General features: G+C 47.4%; 1 protein-coding gene across 2 annotated transcripts in view; it reads right to left on the bottom strand.

Moving 5' to 3' along the window:
• MVB12B (multivesicular body subunit 12B) overlaps nucleotides 1-23,151 on the bottom strand; it is a 192,800-nt gene that overhangs the window by 76,110 nt on the left and 93,539 nt on the right. For both annotated transcript variants that reach the window (XM_047069613.1, XM_047069621.1), the window contains exon 7: nucleotides 6,743-6,837. In XM_047069613.1, coding sequence (XP_046925569.1) covers nucleotides 6,743-6,837 — 95 coding nt within the window. The remainder of the gene's footprint in view (nucleotides 1-6,742; nucleotides 6,838-23,151) is intronic.

Below are 23,151 nucleotides of genomic sequence, written 5' to 3'. Positions count from 1 at the left end.
TTTATAGTCCTTTCTCCCAGGAAAGGAATAATGCACAGTAAATGCCACATTCATTTTAATAATACATGTTACAGTCTGTGCCCAACATCTGCACAAAGGTAAAGGAGGCAGATTTTTTTGACATGTCCCACTCTGCCATCTAAACACAGGCTTTTTGTTTCTTAAGTGACGGAAGGTTTAATCAAGAAAGCAGGCAATTCATCAATCGAAACAAGGCAGCGTGCGTGCGCGTGACAGCACACACATGGTTGTGTACAGAGCAAACCTGGCCACCTGTCAACTGCACCTTTTACATCAGGATATACAAATACACTATGCGATCAATTCCCCATCCGCTCCCATTCATTTCTTCTTTTTCTTATTATATTTTTCTTTGTGCTCGATTTTGTTGTCAGTCAGGGCAAGAATAGATGGATAGACAAGGGACGCATGGCTGTTAGGGGCGATGATAAAAATTTATTTGCCTTTAAAATGACTTATTTCCTCCTTGATTTGAGCACCCTTATTATAAATATTTCTTTCGCTTCATTCAGGAATCTCCCCCGTCTGCTATTATCTATGGCTGTGTCAAACGGAGGCTTCTCTCCTGGGTCCTGGCCACCCTCCCCTCCACGTTCTCCCCCACCCTGCCCCCACCTTCTCCAACCAATCCTTGGTGGTTCTGAAAATCCTCGGTGGAGGATGAAGGAAAGCGGGGGTCTGAATACAAGGCCACATAAGGCACACGAGTACGTCCATGACGGACAAAGGCCATGGGGGATGTTTGCGAACGCAGAGGTTGCCTGGTGTACTTAGGTGGGGGCTTCCCCTGGAAGACAGTGGTGTTCCCTCAATTGTGGTTACTGGTAACATTGTCCCTCAACCCACGCATGGCTGACACGCACCCAAACACAGGGGAAGAGGAGAACCAGGGGCATGCACACGGGAGATGCGGACACAAATCCTGCAGAATACCAGCAACACTGGGCGCGAAGCAGTTGTTGGTTAGAACGTCTCACACAGAAAATCAAACCGTCTTTCTCGAGCACCCCTATTGTTTTGGTCTCTTAGCTTCATTGTCCAACCCGACCATACTTTATGGTCGTTAAAGGATTAGGTTTACGTTCAATTTTCCAGGTGAGATTTTTTTTTTTTTTTCCCTAAAAGACAGAAATAATGTAATCACTGCAAATGAAAGGAAAAATGTGTGTATAATTGTTTGGTATGGGGCAGAGGAGTTTTTAAATGATCACACTGTAAAACATACAGATTTTTTTTTTTTTTGGAAGAAGATGAGCTGGTAGCAGAAATTTTATCCAATTGGATGAAATATATAAATCATGAATTTCATAATGCTGATAATTAAATGTCCATCTTCCAATTTAAATGAGGACTAGATTAAAACTGCATGGAGAAGGCTGATATTCAGAAATCATTAATTATTTTTAATTGCTTTGTGCTTTCCTGGTCTGATGTCAGAGTTACACAGCTCATACACGGTTCTGTTTCAGATGAAATCCTTCTCCTCTCTGTGCAAGTCTTGTGAGTCAAGGCGATGAGTCGATGGACTCAGATTATCCGTGCTCACGGGCTTCCTGGCCCAACATCTTGAAAGGGGGCTGGGATTTTAAGAGGGCACAGCTGTAGAGGGCAATAGCAGGGCTTTTCCAGCCATCAGAAAGAACTCTGGAAAAAATGAGAAGACCCAAGAACACTAAAGGTGGGGGGAAACTCCCCCCGCCCCCACCCTGCCCATCTGCTGGGACAGTTCCAGGTTACAGCTTTTGTCCGGGTGCAAGTGGGGACCTCTTCTACTCTCAAAAGTGATGGTGTGGGCAATCAATTCTGTGGTCAGCCCCATGCTGATGGACAAATGAAGAGATCAACAAGGCCAACTGCCTATGTACCAAAGGGAAGAGAAGCCAGGCCGCTCGGCCCCCCATGCGGTGAGGCTTCTGGGTATTTCTGCATTGTGGCTCATCCGGAATTCATGGACTGTTTGAGGCCAGTTCCTATATGCATTTGCATAGTTTTACTATTTTACACTACTATGTCAATTTTTTTTTCCGAAAGGGAGACAAATGAGTTCTTTGGGGAAAAATCTGCACTTGGAGGTCTGAATCAGTTGATAACAACAAAAGGGTAGCGCAGCGTGGTTCCCCATACCTATTGCCTCCTGTTCATTAAGCCAAACTGCCCTAAGTCAGATAGCAGACATTCCTTGGTTAGAAAAAGTGATCGCGGGCATGTCGTGGCAGAGCCGCTCTGTATGGGAGCCTATGGCCCAGGTGCGCTGTCCAGGGTGGACAGGAGGTCAGGGAGCTCCTCATTCCTGACACTCCCCGTGGCTCCAGTCCCTAAGGCACGGGAAGCCCCACACAAGAACATTTTGAAAACGTCTCCTTCAACCACCAAGCATGTTAGGGGTTCAAACACGAGCAGATCCCCCAGTACACAGGCCTCCAGGCTGTCCTTCTCAAACTCCCTGAACAGGGGCTGTTCTGCTGTCCACAGACAGCATCGTATAGGGCCCTCTTAATGAGGAAGAATTCCATAAAAGGAAAAGTTAGGCTCTTCCCAAGCAACCAGCTTATTTTTATTCTTATCCATACAGAGCTTGTCCTGATTTAGAGCCAAACCCAGAATCCCCTTTGTGAAAAACCTCGCCCACAGCTGCACCCCCTCTTTTCCAATCTATATTTTTGTTCATGCTTCCGTTTTCACTTCCACCTTGATTTGGTTACGTGTTATCTTTGGAGCTGCCTTCTATCTGTCTGGAACAGGTGGAATATAAATAAATCAGACATCTAGACATCTAAAACAGCTCTAAGGGGGAAAAGGAAGGGTCGGAGGCTATTGTTCGGGACTAAAACAGAAGACTTCCCAGGAGAGAGAAGATATTCCTACAAAGAAAACCAGCATCGAGAGACAGAACGAGGACACTCAGGAGCAGGGATGCGGGATGGAATCTAGAAAAATCAATGTGGCCCTGAGGAGAGCCCTCTCTGGAGGGAAGGTCTTAGAGGCACCTAACTGAGGGGAACAAACAGGTTAGAATGTCGCCAGGAGAGCGCGAGCCCACGAGCTGCCATTCGTCAAATGTAAGAATTAAACAAAAGTGGTTTGCCACACCAGATAGTCCAGTGGGCCACACCAGGCACCCACCATTTCATTTCTAGCTCCTCTTTCCAGGAAAATCATCCTCAAGCCCTAATGAATAGAGGGACATGGTGATGTGGGGAGATGGCCCAAGCTGCCAGGCTCTCATGCTCAGTCTGCCTCTGTACCACCAGTGGAACAGGCCAGATGCTGTCAGCCTTGCAGTCAGCAGTCTTTGGAAGATATCGGCGGACAGGAGATTCTGGGGACTGGACAATAGAAAAAACCCACATATTCTCAAAAGGGGACCATAAGAAGATAATTGACCTGTGGCCTGCGAGTGATCTCCAGTAGAATTTAGAAGCCCGTTCTGAGTCAGGAGGCTTGTGAGCTCTCAGAAAGGACAAGGCACTTACGGGGGCCAGTGGGGCCAAGAGCATGCCAAATGAACTCTGGGTCTAAGCTTTTTATTATAAAAGCAACACTTGCCAACATAGAAAAATGAGACACTACAAAGAAGGAAAAAAGAAAAAAAGAGCAGGCAAGGCTGGTGAAAGCCACTGGAAACACCCTGGCAGGTACCTTCCCAGACCTTTCCAGACTTCACATATTTTTTTTTTTTTTAATGCAATCACATTGCACACTCTGGTTGCCACTTACCATCCATGCACACTTTTTTATCCACATCATTTTTTCATGCCTGACAAGGCCATTGTAAGAACGTTTCATAATTTAACCCTTTGCTTTTGTTTTGGATATTTACGAGATCCATCCCCCAACCCCTTTTCCTGAGTGTTATCATTTTTAAGAAGCGGCGTTGCTCATCCCTGTGGATGAATCTCTTCGTACACCGCTAAGTATTTCTCTGAAGTTCTTACTGGCAGAAGCGGGAGGATCAAAGGTGTGCTCTGTGGCCGTGTGAGGAGCGTACAGGGTGTCTGAGCAAGGGGACAGGAGCCTCTCAGGATTTCAGCACTGAGTCAGCAGAAGCCCCTCATCCCACTTCCGTGGGCAAGACAGAACTATTGGCGGAACAGTTGGCACGTGTTGGCTGATGGATTGTATCTGGACCCCCAAATGGCTGAATGAACATGAACATGTGGAAAGACAGGGCCCAGCTGAACAAGGGAGGGCCCCACAGAGACAGAACGGGCTGGCCGGAGGTAGTGGGCACAGATGCCAGAGGCATTCGAATGGCCAATCGGGATGATCGCCTGCCCCAGGGGTCAGAGAGAGGATTCCCGAGCAGGGCAGATACCAGGCTAAAGGCTTTCCTTCCTCCCTCCCATAAACAGTTCACGAACACGTCCGTGTGCTCAGGCCAGGGCTCCGTACTCTCTCCTCCCCTTCCTCTAGCAGCTCAGAGCACCATCTCTTCCCCTGCAGGCCTGACACACACGAACCGTCTCCGTGGAAGGTACAGGAAAGAGGACAGATTAACAGGTGTGCCTTTGAGAAAAGGTGTAAGAGTAAATATTACTTTAGTAACGACGCATACGAGTTACAAGTGGGCGGCTCGCTTTTCTGATTACTTAGTTTGGAAACCTCCTTTGGAAGGGCCTACAAACGAAGGGAGCCATGATTGAATGTTTTCAGGAAGGAACCAGAGTGCACCAGGGGTGTGTGCCAAAGGCCTGGCCCCTGGAGTCTGTGGTGAACGTGCACCAGAGAGCCGGTCCAGAAGAACAGGATGATCCATTCATTTGGTTACCAGCAGAGCTCCGATGACCATGCATTGGGCACGCTTTGCCTTGAGTGTCTTTGGAATAAACCATCGAAACCTTAACTTTGCGATACCAAACTGAGATGTGCCACTCAGCGCCAGATCCTGTTCATACGGAGCGGGGGGTGTGGGGGTGGGGGTGGTCCCTGTTCCCTTCTACCAGAACGGCTCGCAGGCAGGCAGCTGGTGGGTGGGCGGGCAGGCTTCCCAGCTGCACCACGGTTGCCCAGTGCTGAGCTTGCAGGCCTTATGGAGGCAGCGGGCCCTGCGGACTCTTCCTGGCAGCATTACAACAAAGCCGTCCCGGACCCGGGTGGAGCGATTTGGTGCCCGCAGCCGCTGACGAGACCGGGGCTGCCCGCGGCCCTGCCGTAGCCTCGACGGTAGATGTTTGGAAGATAAAACCCAACAGACTGCCACTTACATAAATGTAACAGGAAGTTTCTGAATGGCTTCCCCTGTGTCTTGAGGCCGTTACCTCGGTATTGCTAAACTAACAACACCTCATCAAAGCCACGGGGCGAGGAAGCAGTGGTCCAGAGGCAGACAGGAACGTTCCTGCCAAACCAGGGGAGATTTCACTCTGTGGGCCCTTTTCTGCAGAAATGTCAACAGCTGGGAAAGCCATCAGAGAACCCAGGTAAGGTGGGGGGAGCGGAACACCGTGGCTGGAAAAAGATTTGCAAGCTGGAGGGAAAAAGTCATCTGCTTTGATTGAGCTTTCCTCATGTGCATTCGGAACGGGGTCGCCCTGCTGGATTTCACAGACCTGTTTTGCACCACCATGCCACGAAGCATCTGGGGAAATATTCAGCTTTTCTACAAAATAGGTCATCTTTCCACACTCGTTATGCTCCTTGTCGACTTTGCTGAAATAGCCACAGCACAAAAGAAATCCTCTCTGGAGGTGCTTTTCTGAGACAACGTGCTCCCTCTACCCTTTGGGGCGACCAGGGCTTTCAGAACATCCCTGGCCTTCCCTTTCCCCACCCAGAAATCGAACAACTGGCTTTTGCTTCTACTTCCAAACCTATTAGGGAGTGATCATAACAAGAGAAACTGATACTGACATGAATTATACCATTGTTCTATTTCATCTATTTAGTAACCCCAAGTTGCAATTTTTAGAAAAAAGATTACCTTTTAAATAACGGATTCATTATGGTACATGAATGAATGCCATGTTCCCGTGTTCAAAACGTCACTCACCATTAAGGGTGTGCGCTGGTAAGTGGCACCGATTTGCTACTTCCCCTGATACACAAACGCCCCTGACTGGAGGCCGAGGATAATCGGAGGTGAGCCTGCGGGTTTCCTCCGCTCTTAGCGGGTCACCTGTGCTGCCAGGCACCTAATGAATCTCCACTCTGTAATAAGGGTTGCAGGAGTCCCCCTCCCCGGGTGAAGGTGAAAAGGGAGACTCACGCCGCTGACGTTCCTGCCAAAGTAACACCAGCAATTTCAAGGCCGGGTTCAGAAATCGCAGACCCCCACGATGGTGGTTGGGAGGGGAGACCGCCGGTGTCCCTTCGGGCCACAAATCTGGCTTTGGGAAATGAGAGGTGCGGACAGACCTGGATGTGGGCTGGTGAGCAGACCGGGCCTGGGCTCTGTGCTGCTCCCAAGACCCCAGGGGCAATCTGCCCTGGCCCCGGCAGGTGAATAATACAGGGACTATTCTCAGGAAGCCTCCCTTCAAGCTTGTGAAATCCACACATTGTTTTTCATCATTAGTCTCAAAACACACGGAGTATCTGGCCCTCCTCTAAGTGCTGAGGTGACACAAAGGAAGGAAAGGGCTGATCTCTGCAGGGAACAGGCCCCTTGCAGGGTGAAAGAGAGAGGGAAGACAGATGCCATTCGAAGCCAGGAGACACGCAGAGGGAGGTGGTGCCCGGGACACAGACACGGTAGCTGGCCAGTAGCAGAGGCCCCACGTACCTGATATGGCATACAGATTGGAGTGCTGGTACTCATAGTCAGCCCGAGTGCTGTTCCTGCCTCGGAAGGTAGCAGGGAGCGTTAGAGAGATGTGCCTAAGAAAGAGACGGAGGAGAAAGGAGGTTACAGGGCGCGCAGAGCACTCCCCAAGGCCCAGAAAGCCCCCACACCACCAACGGCCCGCAGGAACACAGAGCATGAGGTGGGGGCGCCCTGGTGAGCAGGCCCCCCAACGGCTCGAATTCCCCCAAGGAATTCCGAAGTTTCCAGGCATCAGAAGTCACCTTTTTTTCTAATTCCTAAAAGAACATCCAAGTGGAAGAAAGGGTTTCCCAAGCCTCATGGCATGTCCAACCCAAGGTGCTTGAAGGAGGTGGGCAACTTAGTCTCGACCTCGGTCCACGGGGCAAGATATACCAGCAGGAGCAAATACTTAGGCTCTGGACAGGCATCTCGGTTTGTTCTGCCATCTTGGCTCATTATCTACCCAATGGCTTTCATACCTGTCCCATGGAGCCACTGAGGATAACAGTGCAGGAAGCACTTTGTGAACAAAGGTGTTGAGCATTATTATTACCATGTGAGTCCAGGAAAACTAACAACCACTGAGAATCAGAATGGCATGCTCTTCTGAATGGCTATGCCTGCATGTTCCCCCCTCAGGCAGAAGCACACAGTAGGTGCTTAGGAAAGCACCTTTGATTGATTCAACACTGTCTTTTACGGCACAGGTGTTGGCCATTAAAGCTCACAGTGCGCACAGAGCAGAAGCGAGTATTCAATCAAAGTAGATAAGCCATTTAGTGTGGTCATCAGCTGCCTTTAGCAAATGCAAAAAAGATGAAAACGATAGGAAATATATTTCAAACCCACCAGGTCTGCATAGAAAAAACAAACAAACAAACAAACAAACAAACAATAAAGCCTCTTCCTGGTATGACTGGGAGGTGGCCTGAAATAGCTCAGGAGCCAGAGTTTTGGCCACACTCAGTCATTCCCAAAAGGGAAAAGACGGCGGAAGGGAACGTTTATTACATCAAGCAAGCTTTACGTTGTACATGTTGCCTTTTTCACACAACAAATGTGTGACCTCCAGGAATGACTCTTGTACATCCAGGCTCCTAGGAGGGAAGGTTCTCTGGGCAAGACCTGTTTCCGCAGAGCCAGGAGCGAGCAGAAGCCTCTTGGCTACAAGATGAGCACCTAAGGCTGTAGAGGCATTCGGTTTGCTGGGCTGCAGGGTTAAGCACGGAGGCAAACACCTATGTCACGGAACAGCCTGGCTGAACCAAGACGGGAGGGCGGGGGGAGGAGGAGGGCTTTGCTGAGCACAGGCTGCACTTAGCAGTGTAGGGCCACCAGCAGGCAGAAGCACAGGGAGACCCTGACGTGTGTGTGTGTACTGAATCTGAATGTCTGCTCATTACTGATGCTAACTAAGGATGCAGAGGGGAGCTCCCTGAAGGAGCTCCCAGGCTACAGGGTGTTGAGGTACAGAAGCAAGCCACTGTGGAACAGGACATGCGCCCGGGTGCTGAGTGAGCACAAGAGTTCCGACAAAGGGGATGGGCTTCTAGTGACCCCTTCTCAGAGGAGGACGTGGGTCTCGACACAGTACAAGGGACTCAGTGGAGAGTCAGGGAAAGCCAACACTGGCACAGGGTCAGGGAACACGTGGAAATGGCGCTGGAAAGGACACTGAATGCCTTACTGCAAGGTTTCTATCCCCTAGGATGAAGGTTCCCGATTCTGTTCCGCCCGTCACAGCACAAATGAAGGCATTAGAGCCACCTGGGAGCTTGCTAACACTACAGAGTCACAGCCACGCCCCTGGGGAGTCGGGTTCAGCGGGCCTGGGGTGCGGCCAGAAATCTATTTTTAACAAGCTCCAGCAGTGACTCTGAAGGCTGGCCAGGTTTGGGACCCTGAGACGATGAAGAGCAGCTGCAGAAGGGTTTTACACAGTTGATCGGCGCCTCTGACCACAGCACTTAGTCAATGAAGCTGAGCAAACAGAAGAATGAATTATTGACTGTGGTTGTGGTTGAGCGGAGCAGAAATGATGACAGGTGAGCCTGCAGAGGGTGCTCGCCGTGTGCCAGGCCTCGGGGTGTGCAGATCTCACGCACTCTCTCCTGGCTCCTCGTGCCGCCCCTGGGAGGCGAGTGCAGGGCCCGGTGCAGGATGGGAGGCCCCGGTTCAAACACTGGAAATTTCAAGATGGGGACAGCAGAGCACTGTGCCAAGCGTGGGGCCCTTCGAGGCTGGGCCCCGGTGCACCAGTCCCGGCAGCACATCCACGAAGCTGGCTGAGGCAGACGCTGATATTGCACCAGTGAGGGGAGTTCCAGAAGCCAGGGAAGGACTACACTGCAGGGCTGCCCTTCCTTAAGATTTCCAAGCCTTGAAAGCACTTGCAAGAGCTACATGCAAGCAAACTAAGGACATCACACATCTGTGCAGTGCGGTGGCTACTCTAGGGCCTGGAGGCCTTCAAGGAAGGCTCATGGAGGAGGTGGGTGTTAGCGGGACTTCAGGAGACCGGCGGACCTGGACGGTGGCAAAGAAGTCAACCAGCAGCCAGAAGAGAAGACAGGGCCAGCACAGCCGTTCAGTGGTTAGAGACGGGCCAAGGGGTCTGGAGCGAGAACACATAGATGGGGCCCGGGGCAGGGGTGCAGGACAGGCAGGGCCCCTGTGTGGGCAGAGGTCACCCTAGAGCAGGCAGGGAGGGGACATGAAAATGCCCACCAAGTTACAGGAACGCTTGCTTACAAATGTGATTGCACATGGAAAACAGGAAGAGCTGTGTTGGGGGGGGGCAGGGAATGGAGGACAGACAGGCAGAAAGGCGAAACTAGCCTCCTAACTGGCAGGAGGCCGGAGTGGTCAGAGCCTGAAGGCCGGGAGAGGGTGTGGGACCAGGCTGAAGACGGCTACGGGGCCACAGCACAGCAGGGCCCTGCATGAGCTCGGACTGTATCCAGGAGGACTTTGAAGCAGAGATGTGACAAGATCCAATTTGCAATTTTAAAAGAATGCCCGCCTGTGGGAAAGTGAGGAAATAAAGCTGAGACGCCACGGTACGGGAACGGAGCAGCAAATTACAACGGAGGTTATCAGGAAATTGCAATTATTCAGCACTTACTGTGTGTAGACCCTTAACAATTCCTGCCAAAGGGTCCTGCTGCAGCCCTCTAGATGAATGGTTTGGGGGCACTTCTAGAATACAAAGGACTTAAACATGAAGGATGTGCTAGAGAAATCAGGTGTGGGGCTCCTCAGATGCCCCACTCAACGTGGACTCCCTGGTCTGAACCTTCCCGCTTCCCTGGGGCATCAGGCTGTGCCCGGCTGATAGGCTCTGCAGCCCTCCCTCCCTTGGCCAGCCTCCCTTCCTTGTAGATGGTCCTTTCTGGCGCCTCCTCCAACTTTTTAAAAAGTTGCCATTTGTAAGGGTTCTGGTTTAGCACGCGCCCCATTCTGCACGCTTTCCCTGGGCAACCTAACCTGCATCCACACCCTGACTCAAGCTGCCCTCACACACCAGCCTGCCTTTCCCAACTCTGTCTCCTGTCACTCACTTTTCCCTCTACCAGGAAGAGGGAAAGTCCTGTAAACCTCTGAATATGCCATGTTTTTTTTTTTTTCATGCTTTAGTCTGACTCTTTATCCATGCTGCTCTCCTTCCTAGAATCTCCATTTCTTCCTTACCTACCCTCCAAACTCCTATCCATCCCTCAAGACCCCACCTAATCATATCTTCTTTGTTAGAACCTTCCCTGGGCTTGTTCTGGGATCACAGAGGTCCCCCCCCCCCCCCCGCCGTCGTCTCCAGTTCTCACGATATACTTGAAGCATCTGATACGAGTCTGCCTTCCTAACATGACTGTGACCTCAAGAGCAGGGCCAAAGCTCATCAGTTTTGTACTCCATTTTCTAGGACGATTTCTGACCTAGGGTAGACAACTGTTGAACATACGTTGACCACATCAAGTGCTCAACCTACTCCATTAAAACCTTTGGATCTTTTTGACATAAATGGCTATAGCATCTATTATTTTGTTTCTGTGCATGCGTGTTTGCCAATTAGACTCAAGCAGTCTCCTCTGAGACCATGCATCCCACTCCTCTGTGCTCTGAGGAAAACAGGCATGATGGAAGAAGAAATCAGTACTGGTGGTGGTCGGGAATCTATGGGAGGTGGAGGGCGGGGGGAGGATAGAGAAAAGGTTTCTGATCTCCTACTCTAGACAATGTACGGTTTTCACAGTCCATGTGGAATTAAAAGAGCATTCAAGTTGCAGACCCAGCTGTGCCTCTTACAGAGTCATTGCTCCATAGCAATGTGTTGAACTGAAATTAAGTTACCCAAAACTCCAGCTACAGTGGTTCCTGCAAGAGTATGATGCAGCATTCAGAGGGCAGGAAGAGAGGCCCCGGACCAGAGACAGCTTTGGGGAGAAGAGTTCCCTACGCTGCAAATAGAGGCTTTTCGCTTCTGTTGTTTGGCCACAGGAAGGAGGGGACGTGGGAACAAACAGGAGGTTGAAAAGGCTCAGCAAGGCCTCCCTTAATGAGGATGGACAGTTGGGGCTGAGGGGACAGATAACCTGTGGTTAAAGAGGAAGAAAAAGTCACCTGCTGAAGGAGAAGTGGCCCAGGGGCGCTGCGGTGTCAGATTAGCCTGAAAATGACAGACAACAGGAACCAGGGAGGCTCTGCATTCAGCGGCGTCTCAGAGCAAAAGGAAATTCTACGTCCCCCGGGGTCGGGGGGGACCCCACGCCAGGCACTGGGCTGAGTTTCTTTACATATACCCCTCGCCTAATGTTCCCAGCAACCTTTTCACATAAGAATAGTTAACTCTATTCAATAGAACAGGGGACTGGGGCTTTTGAGGTAAAGCTGACAAACAGAAAGCTGGGAATTAATGAAAAGGTTAGTTTATGTGTCCTCCGGAGATTATTACCATTACCCTAAAGTCGCCCTGATGTATCGTCTTGACTACCGGCTACACAGAGTGAGGACTGCACGGTCCATCCCTAGGCCCCCCTTGAAAGTGATGTCAAGGACGCCACATCTCTGCCACTTGCTAGCTTGAGGACCCTGGAAGGTCACAGTCCCTCTAATACCACCTCACAAAGGGAAAAACAACAGCGTGGGACAACCCACGGCCCAACCACAAACCCAGGGAGGCAGAGCGGTGGCGGTGGTGAACGGTATTGGCCCTGCAGTCAGCCTGACGCGGGTTCAAACCCCAGCACTGCCCTAGGCGCTGGGTGCCCTTCAGTGAGGGTATGTTGCCTGCTGGTGCACACCTCGCTACGAGGCAGAGCAGACAGTGTCGGTGACAATTTCACATACAGATCCTATTCTGATTCTTCCTGTTCCTGCCATTGTTTTAGAGTCCTGTTCACGAGAGCCTCAGCCCAGGACCATTACAGAACCCACTGGTGTCCTCTCTCTGCGGGAGAATGAAATCCCACTGCCCCACCATTGGGACGTCCTGCCAGCTCCAGCCCGTCCCTCCTCTCTGAACTTGTCCTGTTCACGGTCCCTGCACTCACCTCCTCCAACCTCACCAGCAACTTGAACTCTCATTCCTGCCTCAGGGCCTCTGTACTTGCTGTTCCCTCTGCCTTAAACACACTTCCCCCAGCTCTCCAGAAGCTGGCTTCTCCCCCCCGCAGGCCACCCCCTAGATGTCTGCTGGGGCACCTCTCCTCCAGACGCTTGCTCTTATGACACCCCACTTTCTTCTCTGCAGACCCCTCCCACTCTACAGGACTGTCCGATTTGCTTCCAAGTCACCAGAACATGATCTCCACTACACTTTCTCTTTCCACCAAAGCCCTAGTGCCTAGAACAGTGCCCTGCACACAGTGGGCACTTGGAAATATGAGAGCCTTGTAAGATTACCTAATGCCTGAATGAAAGGGTGAATCTGACTCTGACCTGTACTTAGAGACAATGTGGGGAAACTTACGGGAAAACTTCCCATTTGTCTCTTTCTCGTCCCCAGGACAGAGTTGGTTAAGTGTTTGGAAAATGCAACTATTTCTGCTTCATGAATATTTTTACATAAACATAAACACATTCATCACGGCATTGCTTAAAATGCAAAAAATGGAATAAAATTTCAAATAATAGGGGACTGGTTAAAAAATTATGGTACAACTGTCTGACAAAATAATTTTACAGCCATTTAAAACATTTTAGAAGACTGTAACAGCCAGAGCCCGTGCCTGTTACTATAGCATCTGGTGGGAAGATACAAAGGCCTAATTTTCACACATGAAGTTGTGATTGGTTAACTCAATACCTTGGCTTCTTTCCCATAACCTCATGGTCTAAAGAGATTAAGGGAACGCACCACTCATGATGCTGGATGTTGCTGGCAGAGGAAAGAAGGAAGCAGTCAGGTGCTTCAGCAGACCGTGGACACTAGATGCTCTTCTGAAGCACCCAATCCAGAGGGGTTAGAAGAACGAGTACTCCATGGCATCCAACAAAACTGAAAAGTGATGGCTGCTGGTGCCCCCAAAGACACCAAGTTCAGTGAAGTCACTTCAAGGGGCCCCAAAGTCGTTGATTACTCTGTAAGCAGAGCAATGTGTTTTAGATTTTAAGAGTGTTCATAAAGACCACGGGCAGGCCAGAAAGACCCAAAGACTGAGGAAACCCGCTCTACCTAGGGGGGCACCTAGAGATGAAGACCTTCTAGAACCATCCCTAGTAGGCCTTGGACCACTGGAACAAGGGATCGACCATCAGAGGCCAACAATCTCTGCCACTTGACTCAAATGATGGCTCATTATTCCCAAATCTATTTGGTAACTGGAGAATTCCAACTAGAAGAGCCCCTAAATCCTAGGGGAGCTTTATCTAATGTTCCTCCCCATTCCCTACCGGGGAACAGCCTGGAGGAGACAGGCACACCCTGCTGAGTGATCACCTCTCTCCGCAGGAGGGGCTGGCGGTTCTGTAACAAATAGGTCAGCATCACACATGCTGCTGACAAGGGCTCTGGCTAAATAGATGCTGAGGGGAATTTCATTTTTTTCCCCCAAGTCAGTTTTAGGCACCTTATTCAATTAACATGGCCACTAAGCTGCAGACAGCTCCATATAAAAGCCCCTCAGTTATAGAATACATTTTATTATGTGACAATAGTTGCCAGCACGATTTATTTCCTTTGATGGGATTCTGCTTTTTCCTTGTTAATTTAAATCTGTATTTTCTAGTGCTGATTCCAGGTCTGTGTGAATTTTTAAAATGTTACCATTAATCTTCTGGACCCAGTGGCCACATATAATGAAGATGGCTCTGCCCAGGCGGCCGTAATGCCTGCTGTCCTCTCAAACTGTCAGAGGGCAGCATGGAGGGAACGGTGGCTGGTGAGGCAGAGGCAGACTCAAGGTTGGAGACAGACGTCACTTTTATCTCTCACCTCTTATATACGCATGGGTGCACACATGTTCACGCACATATGCAGAACAAACTTTGTGGTGTGAAATTACAACTCCCATTCCGTTTTTCCGGGGCTGACAGCTGTATTAGACCCACCTTCGGCAGGGGCAGGAGATCTCAGTGTGTGCTCCAGGGACCTCTGGACACTTTCAGGGAGTCCATAGGGTCACAACTATTTTCATAATCATACCAAGACACCGGGATGCCTGGGTGGCTCAGTCGATTAAGCATCAGACTTCAGCCCAGGTCATGATCTCACAGTTTGTGAGTTCAAGCCCCATACCGGGCTCTGTGCTGACAGCTCAGAGCCTGGAGCTTGCTTTGGATTCTGTCTCCCTCTCTCTCTTTGCCCCTCCCCTGCTTGCACTCTGTCTCTCTCTCTCTCTCAAAAATAAACATTAAAAAAAATAATAATACCAAGACACCCCTCCTCTTACAAGCAGAAAGAAGTTTTCAGAAGCTGCGGGACTTCTGAGGTCATCGCTCGCTCTGATGTCTCCTTGCATATTCTTGTGTTTCACGTGTTTCTCAGTTTTAATTTCTAATAAGGTAATTATAGATAAACATAAGCCACTTAAACAAAAAGCTCTTTGGAATCCCCAATTTTTAAAACTATGAAAGTCTTAGACCAACCAGCTTAAAGACCACTATTGTAGGACAATGTGTTGGAACTCTGCAAAAGCCTGAGGTCTGAAGTTGGTGGGGTGGGGTTTAGAAGAGTAGTAAGAAAAAGAACAAAGGCTTGGTCTTAGTATTCTTCATTAAAGAAAAAGGTGCTCGTGGCAAAAAGTTAAAAAATGTTCACAAGCGGAAAAAAGACAGAGGACAAGACTTACTTGCTAAGGCCAAGCAAGTAACTATTTCCAAGAATTTAGTTCCTAATAAAGTAATCTAGGGGCACCTGGGTGGCTCATTCAGTTAAGCGTCCGACTTCGGCTCAGGTCATGATCTCACAGTTCGTGAGTTTGAGCCCCGCATCGGGCTCTGGGCTGACAGCTCAGAGCCTGGGGCCTGCTTCGAATTCTGTGTCTCCCTTTCTCTCTGCCCCTCCCCTGCTCATGCTCTGTCTCTCTCTCCTTCAAAAATAAATAAAAACATTTAAAAAATTTAAAAAAAAATAAAGTAGTCTAAAATATTTGAAGGTTTTGCTTTAACCTATTATTCATTTACCTGAATCCTGCAAGGGGGAATGACAGAGCTAGAACATGTTTGTCAAAAAAAAAAAAAAAAAAAAAAAAAATTATATACATACATATAGAAAGGAAAAGAGACATAGCAGGAATAAAATAGGAAATGACCCAAGAGATTCACAGTAACTATTCTAGAGAAGATGAAAGGAAGGGACAAAATTATGAAGTCCAGAAGGCCTAGGGTTTGATACACTCTGATTAAATGCATCTTGATTTAACAGCCTCAGCAGGGTGGCAAGGGGACAGTGCCTAGACGGCCAGCCAGTAAAGAGGAGTCAGGTGTCTGGTTATAGTAACTGGATCATGACACTCGTCACATGAGAGCTACCTCACAGTTCCCCGATGAGCCTGTGAATCCCTTTTCTGAATGGTAGTGAGCAAACACTTAGAGAATATAAACTTGTATTTGGGGGACAAGGCCAGAAGTGGCAGACCGCTCTGGATGGAAACAGATCTTCAAAATACCGGGGGAATAACAGTTGTTTATTCATTCACACTGGGACAAAGAATTGACAGTTGAAAAAAAATCAAATCAGGGGGATGAAAGCGTACGTGCCCTAGAAAAACCAGGACTGTAGGGTTTGTAGGGCCAGTGATGGCTCTGGCCAGTCTCCTCTCACAGAGACTCTACAAAAACTAAAGAAAACAGAGAAAGGTAATGAAGATTCATTACCTTAGGATGTCTCCTAAGTAATGAGCACTTAAATGAGATGTGGGGAGAAGTCATACATCCTGCCATTTGGTCAACACCCAGTCTAGAAATACATATCCTCATACCTAGGTCTATAAAAAAGGTCACACAACAAGAAATTCGCTCTAAAAAAAGAATTTACTGTAGGATACAGAGAAAGTTATCTGCATTAGAAATACAGAAATAAAATTAAAAAAAAAACCTGTATCAGTAATATCATGGAAATTCCCCCAAATTTTCCAGAATGTAGAGAGAGAAATGATGAGGAAAACTATGATAAACACAGAAAACCAATCTAAATATTCTCAGTGTTAGAAAGAAATCAGAATAATTAAAAGTAACAACCATAAAAAAAAAGTTTAAAGCTTGCCTAATCAAAAGAAAAAAATACCCAACCAAATATAGAAGTCAACAGGGCTTCCAGCATTCCAAGCAAAAATCAATAAAGACTCATGGCTAAATAAATCCTGACTTCCAGACTCCCTAATTTCAAGACTTAGTATAAAGCTACAATAATCAATACAGTGTGGTATTAGGGCATAAAGGTAGACACATAGATCAATGCAACAGAATGGAGAGTCCAGACATAGACCCACACATATATGATCCATGGATTTTCAGCAAAGGTGCCAAGACAATTCAATGAAGAAAGGGTAATCTTTTCAACAAATGGTGTTGGAACTAGATAGCCACATGTAAATAAATGAATCTTGATGTTTTCCTCACACCATTGATAAAATGACCCGAGATTCACAGAACTGTTCTTAGAAAAAAGGAAAGAGAAGGGGCAAATTGTTAAGTCTAGAAGTCCTAGGGTTTGATACTATTTAAATGCATCTTGGTTTCATAGGCATAGCATGGCCTCTTTTAGAGGAAAACGACGGGGAACACTTTTGCGACCCTAGGTGTGGCAAAAATTTCTTAAATAAGACACAGAAAAGCACAAACTATACAAGAAAAAAAATCAAGCAACTTCAACATCTAAAACTCTTTTTAATGTTTATTTATTTATTGGGAGGGAAGGGGCAGAGAGAGAATCCCAAGCAGGCTCCCTGAGGTCAGCACAGAGCCTGATGCCAGGCTTGAACTCACAAATTGGGAGAACATGACCTAAGTCGAAATCAAGAGTCAGACACTTAACCAACTGAGCCGCCTAGGCGCCCCAAAACTCTTATTCTTTAAAAGATGTGTTACGGGGTGCCTGGGTGGCTCAGTTGGTTAAGCGTCCGACTTCAGCTCAGGTCATGATCTCATAGTCTGTGAGTTTGAGCCCCGCATCAGGCTCTGTGCTGACAGCTCAGAGCCTGGAGCCTGCTTCAGATTCTGTGTCTCCTCTCTCTCTCTGCCCCTTCCCCGCTCATGCTCTGTCTCTGTCTCAAAAATAAATAAAAACATTTTTTTTAATTAAAAAAAAATAAATAAAATAAAAGATGTGTTACAAAAATGAAAAGACAAGCCACAGACCTGAAGAAGATAACTGAAAAACACATATCCAATTTATAGCCAGTATTTATACTGAACTCTTACAACTTAATACAAGACAAATAATCCAGTTAAAAAAAAAATGGTCAAAAGATCGGAACAGACACTTCACTAGAGAAAATGTGCAATCAGCACATGAAAAGATGTTCAACCTCACTGATCATTAGGAAGTGCAGATTGAGGCCTCAGTGCAATATTACCGCACATCTTCTAGAATGGCAAAAATTAAATAGGCTAAAAATATCAATCTGTTGGCAAGGTCGAGGAGCAACTGGAACTCATACGTGTTGTTGGTGGGAATGTAAAATGGTACAACTGCAGGAAAGAGTTTGCAGTTTCTTAGAAAGTTTAACATACCCCATCATACAAGCCAGCCATTACACTTCTTGATTTTTACCCAAGAGAAATGAAAGGGTAAGTCTGTACAAAAAATCGGACACAGGGGGCGCCTGGGTGGCTCAGTCAGTTAAGTGTCGGACTCTTGATTTTGGCTCAGGTTGTGATCTCACAGTTCTTGAGTTTGAGCCCTGCATTGGGCTCGGCGCGGACAGTGTGGAGCCTCCTTGGGATTCCCTGTCTCTCCTCTCCGCACCTCCCCCCCACCGCCCTTCCCCTGCTTTCTCTCAAAATAAACATTAAAAAAAAGATCTATACACAAATGTACTAAACAGCTATTCATCTGTAGTAATAAAAACTAAAAACAAGCTAAATGTCCAGTGATTTGTAACTATATCACAGTATGTATATCCATGCCATGGATACTACTCAACAATAAAAAAGAAACTGCTGACAAACCCAAGGTGGGTAAATATCAAGATAATTATGCCAAGTCAAAAATAAAGTAAAAAGTCCATGTGGGATCATTCCGTGATATTATGTAAAGTTCTAGAAAATGCAAACTAACCCATAGGGATGGAAAGCAGATCAGCGGCTGCCTGAGGAGGGAGGGTGTACTATGAAGGAGGACAAGGAGGTTTTGGGGGTGGTGGGTATATTCCAGGATGTTGATTTTGGTGATGGCAGCATATGTCAAAGCTCATCCAATTCTACTTTAAATAGGTGCAGTTTATCCTAGATTGAGTATACTTTAGTGAAGCTGAAAATACTTCCCTGATCTAAAAAAGAAGACAAAAACACCTAAAGAAAGAAGCCAACCGGGCTGACGGTCCTCCAGAAATGGCAGTCAAGAGAGACCCGCTGCGAGACGAATCCTGGCAGACACCGACAGTGACTTCAGACTTTTCCTCTGTCCTACTACTTGCCTCAAGACAAAGGAGCCACAGAGGTTCTGAAGGAAGACAGAGCTGAATTCCAGCAGTTTCTTATTCCCTCAAGTTGTCTTTCGCAGGTGAAGACGCTGACCAAGCAAGACCATTCACGTCCCTTTCTCTGAAAGAAATACATTCAAACATGCGCCAAAGGATTTGAAGTTAAGACCTAAGAGTGGGGAAGAAAGCAGAACAAAGGACCTGCGTTTTTTCTTTCCCCCTAGAAATGGAGCCTGAGGAAATAACTGGAAATGTGGGAAAAGACTTACTGAAGATAAAAACAGGCAAATAACCTTAGCGACATTTTCGGAGGGCTTCCCCTTCACATGCATCACGTAACCCCCACCCGAATCCTACAACTGGGCGCTGAGATCATCTCTGTTTGACAGATGGCCTCGGAAAGGCTCAGCAGCTTGCCTGGGGGGGGGGGGTGGGGGGACACAGCTTGGATCTGAACCCTGACGGGGAAAACTACAAAATTCAGCTCAGAATCGTGACGCTCTACTCAAACACCAGAACGTTAGGTTATAAATATGACATAATTTATGGAACATTATAAAGTCTCTGATTCAAAATACTTTGCAGATATAAAATGATGTTTACAGGTTTTCCGGGTGGAACTGGGGGAGGGTGCTGACCATGTTATTGGGAGCGTGAACTCAGCTGCAGGAGAGGCGTGGATGCATCCTTGCAGCTGTGTTTGTCAGAGCAGTGAATTGGGAAAATGTTCATTTTAATACTGAACTAGGACAGAAGAAGGAAAATGCCAGACTTTTTCTATCACCACAGCCAAATCTCAAAGTCTCAGTTGTTTGATCAAAATGAAACACAACAAACCCTGAGTAGGAAACAACCCTACACACATTGTTTCTGAGGGTACCCATATATGTAACAGGCACCCAAGAACCAAAGGGACCTGAAAGGATACATCAGATCACAGAAGAGATGGCCCTGGGCTGGTGGCAGGGCTGGGATCACAGTGTGGACCACGGACGTCTGAGCTGAGAGTGTGGATCCCCCTCTCCGTTCATATATTTTTATGTGTTAATTTTTTCTAATGGGAAGTTATTCTTTTTATCAGTAAAAGGAAGATGGCAGAGACCAGAAGTTGCCGGGAGTGTTAGCTGAGCAAACGTATACGAAAGCAAACAGCACAGCACTCGGTGCTAAAGGAACATCTTGTTTTCCAGCTAACCTGCCTGCTGGTGGACAAGGACCAGAGGTAACGTGCAAAAGAAAGTAACACAATGGGGAGGGGGGAGGAGGAATAGAATATGCAAAAGCCACAATAATTGAGTGGAGGTGGTCGGGGGAGAAAGAACACGGCAAATGGCTAAATGAAATTCCACTTTATTCCTGCAAAACACCATTGGGAAGAAGTCATCTGTGACACACAGCTTCTGTGCCAGGTGTAAGGACGTGCTTAATGAATGCCATTTAATGAAGAAAAAGGCTCTTATAAAACACCTGGCACAAGCAGGGTGAGGGAGTCACAGGAAAGGGGACCCTCGCTGCACCTGCTGGCATTTTAATAAGCACCTTCTAGAGCGTCCGCTCTCCAAGGCTGGTCAACGGTGTCAGAATGAGGTCCCTGACCATTGCCCACACTCGCTGACAGTTTGGGCAAGCTTATTTCTTAAGGACCATATGCTCAGGTATCAGATCGCCCTGGATGGTAATTAAAATGAATCATTTTCAGCTGGAAAGCCCGACCAGCACCGGTATCCTCAAAGACTTCGCAGAGGATTCCCACTCCAGGTCCCCTGTGCTTCCAAACTGAGTTCTGAGTTAGATTTAGATCTGTGAAGACCCAGAGATAATGAGAGATAATGTTGCGATTTTTTTCTTGCAATTTCATTCCACTGAGACTGAAAGTCTTGAGGACTTTAAGGACTCTAGGTCCTAAAATAATTTTCGGTCTGGGGAGTTTTCTTTTCTCGTTGATTTTGGAACCAACCTCAGAAAGAAATAACCACGTGCAAGTTTCACTACCATTTTTAAGGGTTGATGAGACATTTTTCCTTTTGTTTTGTGGCTGACACCAGCAGAGTCAAGTGAGGTTTTGTAAAACCTAAAAGACCTATTTCCTCTACGATGATCTTCACGATCTCACAAACTTTCTATGCTCAGACTTGAAACTTGATTCCAAATATACCCAATGAATTGATGCTGCCCAAGGGCAGACGGACTGAGATATTGGTAGGCACACAAGGCTGCCATAGTCATATGTTGTGACTGACTCAGTCCACCAGTTTTTAACTGAGCTCCTACTATATGCCAAGCACAGGTTTGGCACAGAGATCGTCTGAAAACCCAAATGATAAATGCGTATTACTAAGTGAAAGATGCCAATCTGAGAAGGCTACATGCTACTGGATTCCAATTCTAGGACATTCTGGAAAAGACAAAACTGTGGAGACAGTAAAAAGATGACTAGTTTCCAGGGGCTGGGAGAGAGGTGAATGGGCAGAACAGAGGATTTTCAAGGCAGTGAGGATACTCTGAATGATTTTATGACGACGGACATAGGTCATTATACATCTGTCCAAACCCACAGAATGTCCAACACCAAGAGCAAACCCAAACTATGGACTTGAGGGGATTACAATGTGTCAGTGTAGTTTCATCCCTGGTTTAAAAACAAACAAACAAAGTACCACTCTGGTGAGGAATGTTGATAACAGGGAAGCTACGTACATGTGACCACAGGGGATATATGAAAAATCTCTTCCCCTCGATTTTAGAGTGAGCTTACAACTGTGCTAAAAGAATAGAGTTTAAAAAAAAAAAATGAAAAGAGCCACATGAGACTTCTACCTGTCCTCTTTAGGAATTTATCTATAAGTAAATTGAAACACATAAATTGCCTATATTGCAAAGTAAAAAAGCTCTAAATAGAAGGTATACAAGTAAGGTTCTAGGTTTTAATTTTAAAGCAATGGCATAAAACAAACAAACATCTGTTGAGTGCCTACCCTGCACCAGGCACTCTGCTAAACCCTAGGAAGTGTCCAGTGCAGGGTCGTTCAGGAAAGTGGGAGGTGGTTTCAGACTCCTGATGGTCAGGAGGTGGGGAAGGGGGGGGCGCATGACATGAAGCCTTTGTTCCTGCAATCAACTATTATTAGGACAGTTACCACTCACTGAGCACCTCAATTATTCTTCACGATTCACACTCATCCCTAATTGGCCCAACCCGGCAAGGTAAGTATTATTCTACTGACCAGGGGAAAGGAGGTTCAGAGAGGTTAAGGGACTTGCCCAAGGTCACAGAGCTAAAGAAACTGGCCGAGCTGGGATCTGACCTGATCCTTTTTTCCACTAGAACATGCTGTTTTGCCGAAATCACGCAAAGCACCAACCAAATGTACGGATTTGTTCATTTTCCATTCAAGCAACTCGTGTGCCACGATCAATACAACCTCAGCCTACCAACTTGACTATATAATGAGTTTTCCTCATGGGCATCACAGACACCACGTTCTCCCAACCAAATCACTCTGCATTGGACAGGCAAACTGCCACTGGAAGGCTAAGGAAATCACAATTCCAAACTCCCCAAGTTCCTCAACGTGCAGCTTGAAAGTATGTGCAGCTCGACAGCATATGGCAAATCAATTACTAGTTTAAATCTTAAAACAAAAACATGGCAAGTGTGGTGCAGAAATAATCAAGAACAACGGTTCAGTTTAGATTACAGTGGGCCACTAGAGTTTTGAATACAATTAATCATCATTCCAGGCAATGGGAAGCCATATTGACACTTATTCCTAATTTGAATATTTAATTAGGGTGAAGTTCTTCATCAAATTATCGCAGAACTGGGAGAAAGCCTGGAAGACTTACACAATTACTATCTTAACCCCTCACCAGCTGCTCACCTGTGAGCACAGCGATCCCCGCCCCAGCCCTGGGGGGCCCCTGCGCCCACAGTCTGGCTCCGTGAGAGCTGGGCCGGAGAGGGGGGTGTGATTGAAGCTACGGCTGGGGCCGACGGGAGCCAAGTGGTGGCAACAGAGAGGTCTCAGGGAATGAGGTGCTCACGCTCCGACCGGACTCGGAAAGAAACCCTGGACCAAGACAGAAGGCCACGTGCACGAGGGCCCGTGGTGTGTCTGGTGGGGCACTTTCATGTGGCCCCCATTTAGTCCCCAGAACAATCTCCAAGGGAGATAGTCTTATCCCCACCTTCACAGAAGAGGTAACGGAGGCTCAGGGTAGCAAGGGAACACTGCTTGTGAGTGGTGTAAAGAAGGCCAAGTCACTCATTATACACACCCGCCCTTGTACTCACCAGAAATAAGG

The sequence above is a fragment of the Lynx rufus genome, unplaced genomic scaffold, assembly GCF_022079265.1.
Source record: "Lynx rufus isolate CCGP_SWC_20201006 ecotype Redwood Valley unplaced genomic scaffold, mLynRuf1.p SCAF_10, whole genome shotgun sequence".
NCBI lineage: Eukaryota > Metazoa > Chordata > Mammalia > Carnivora > Felidae > Lynx > Lynx rufus.
The sequence above is the reverse complement of the archived record's forward strand: the minus strand, read 5'-3'. Positions and strand labels throughout refer to the sequence as shown.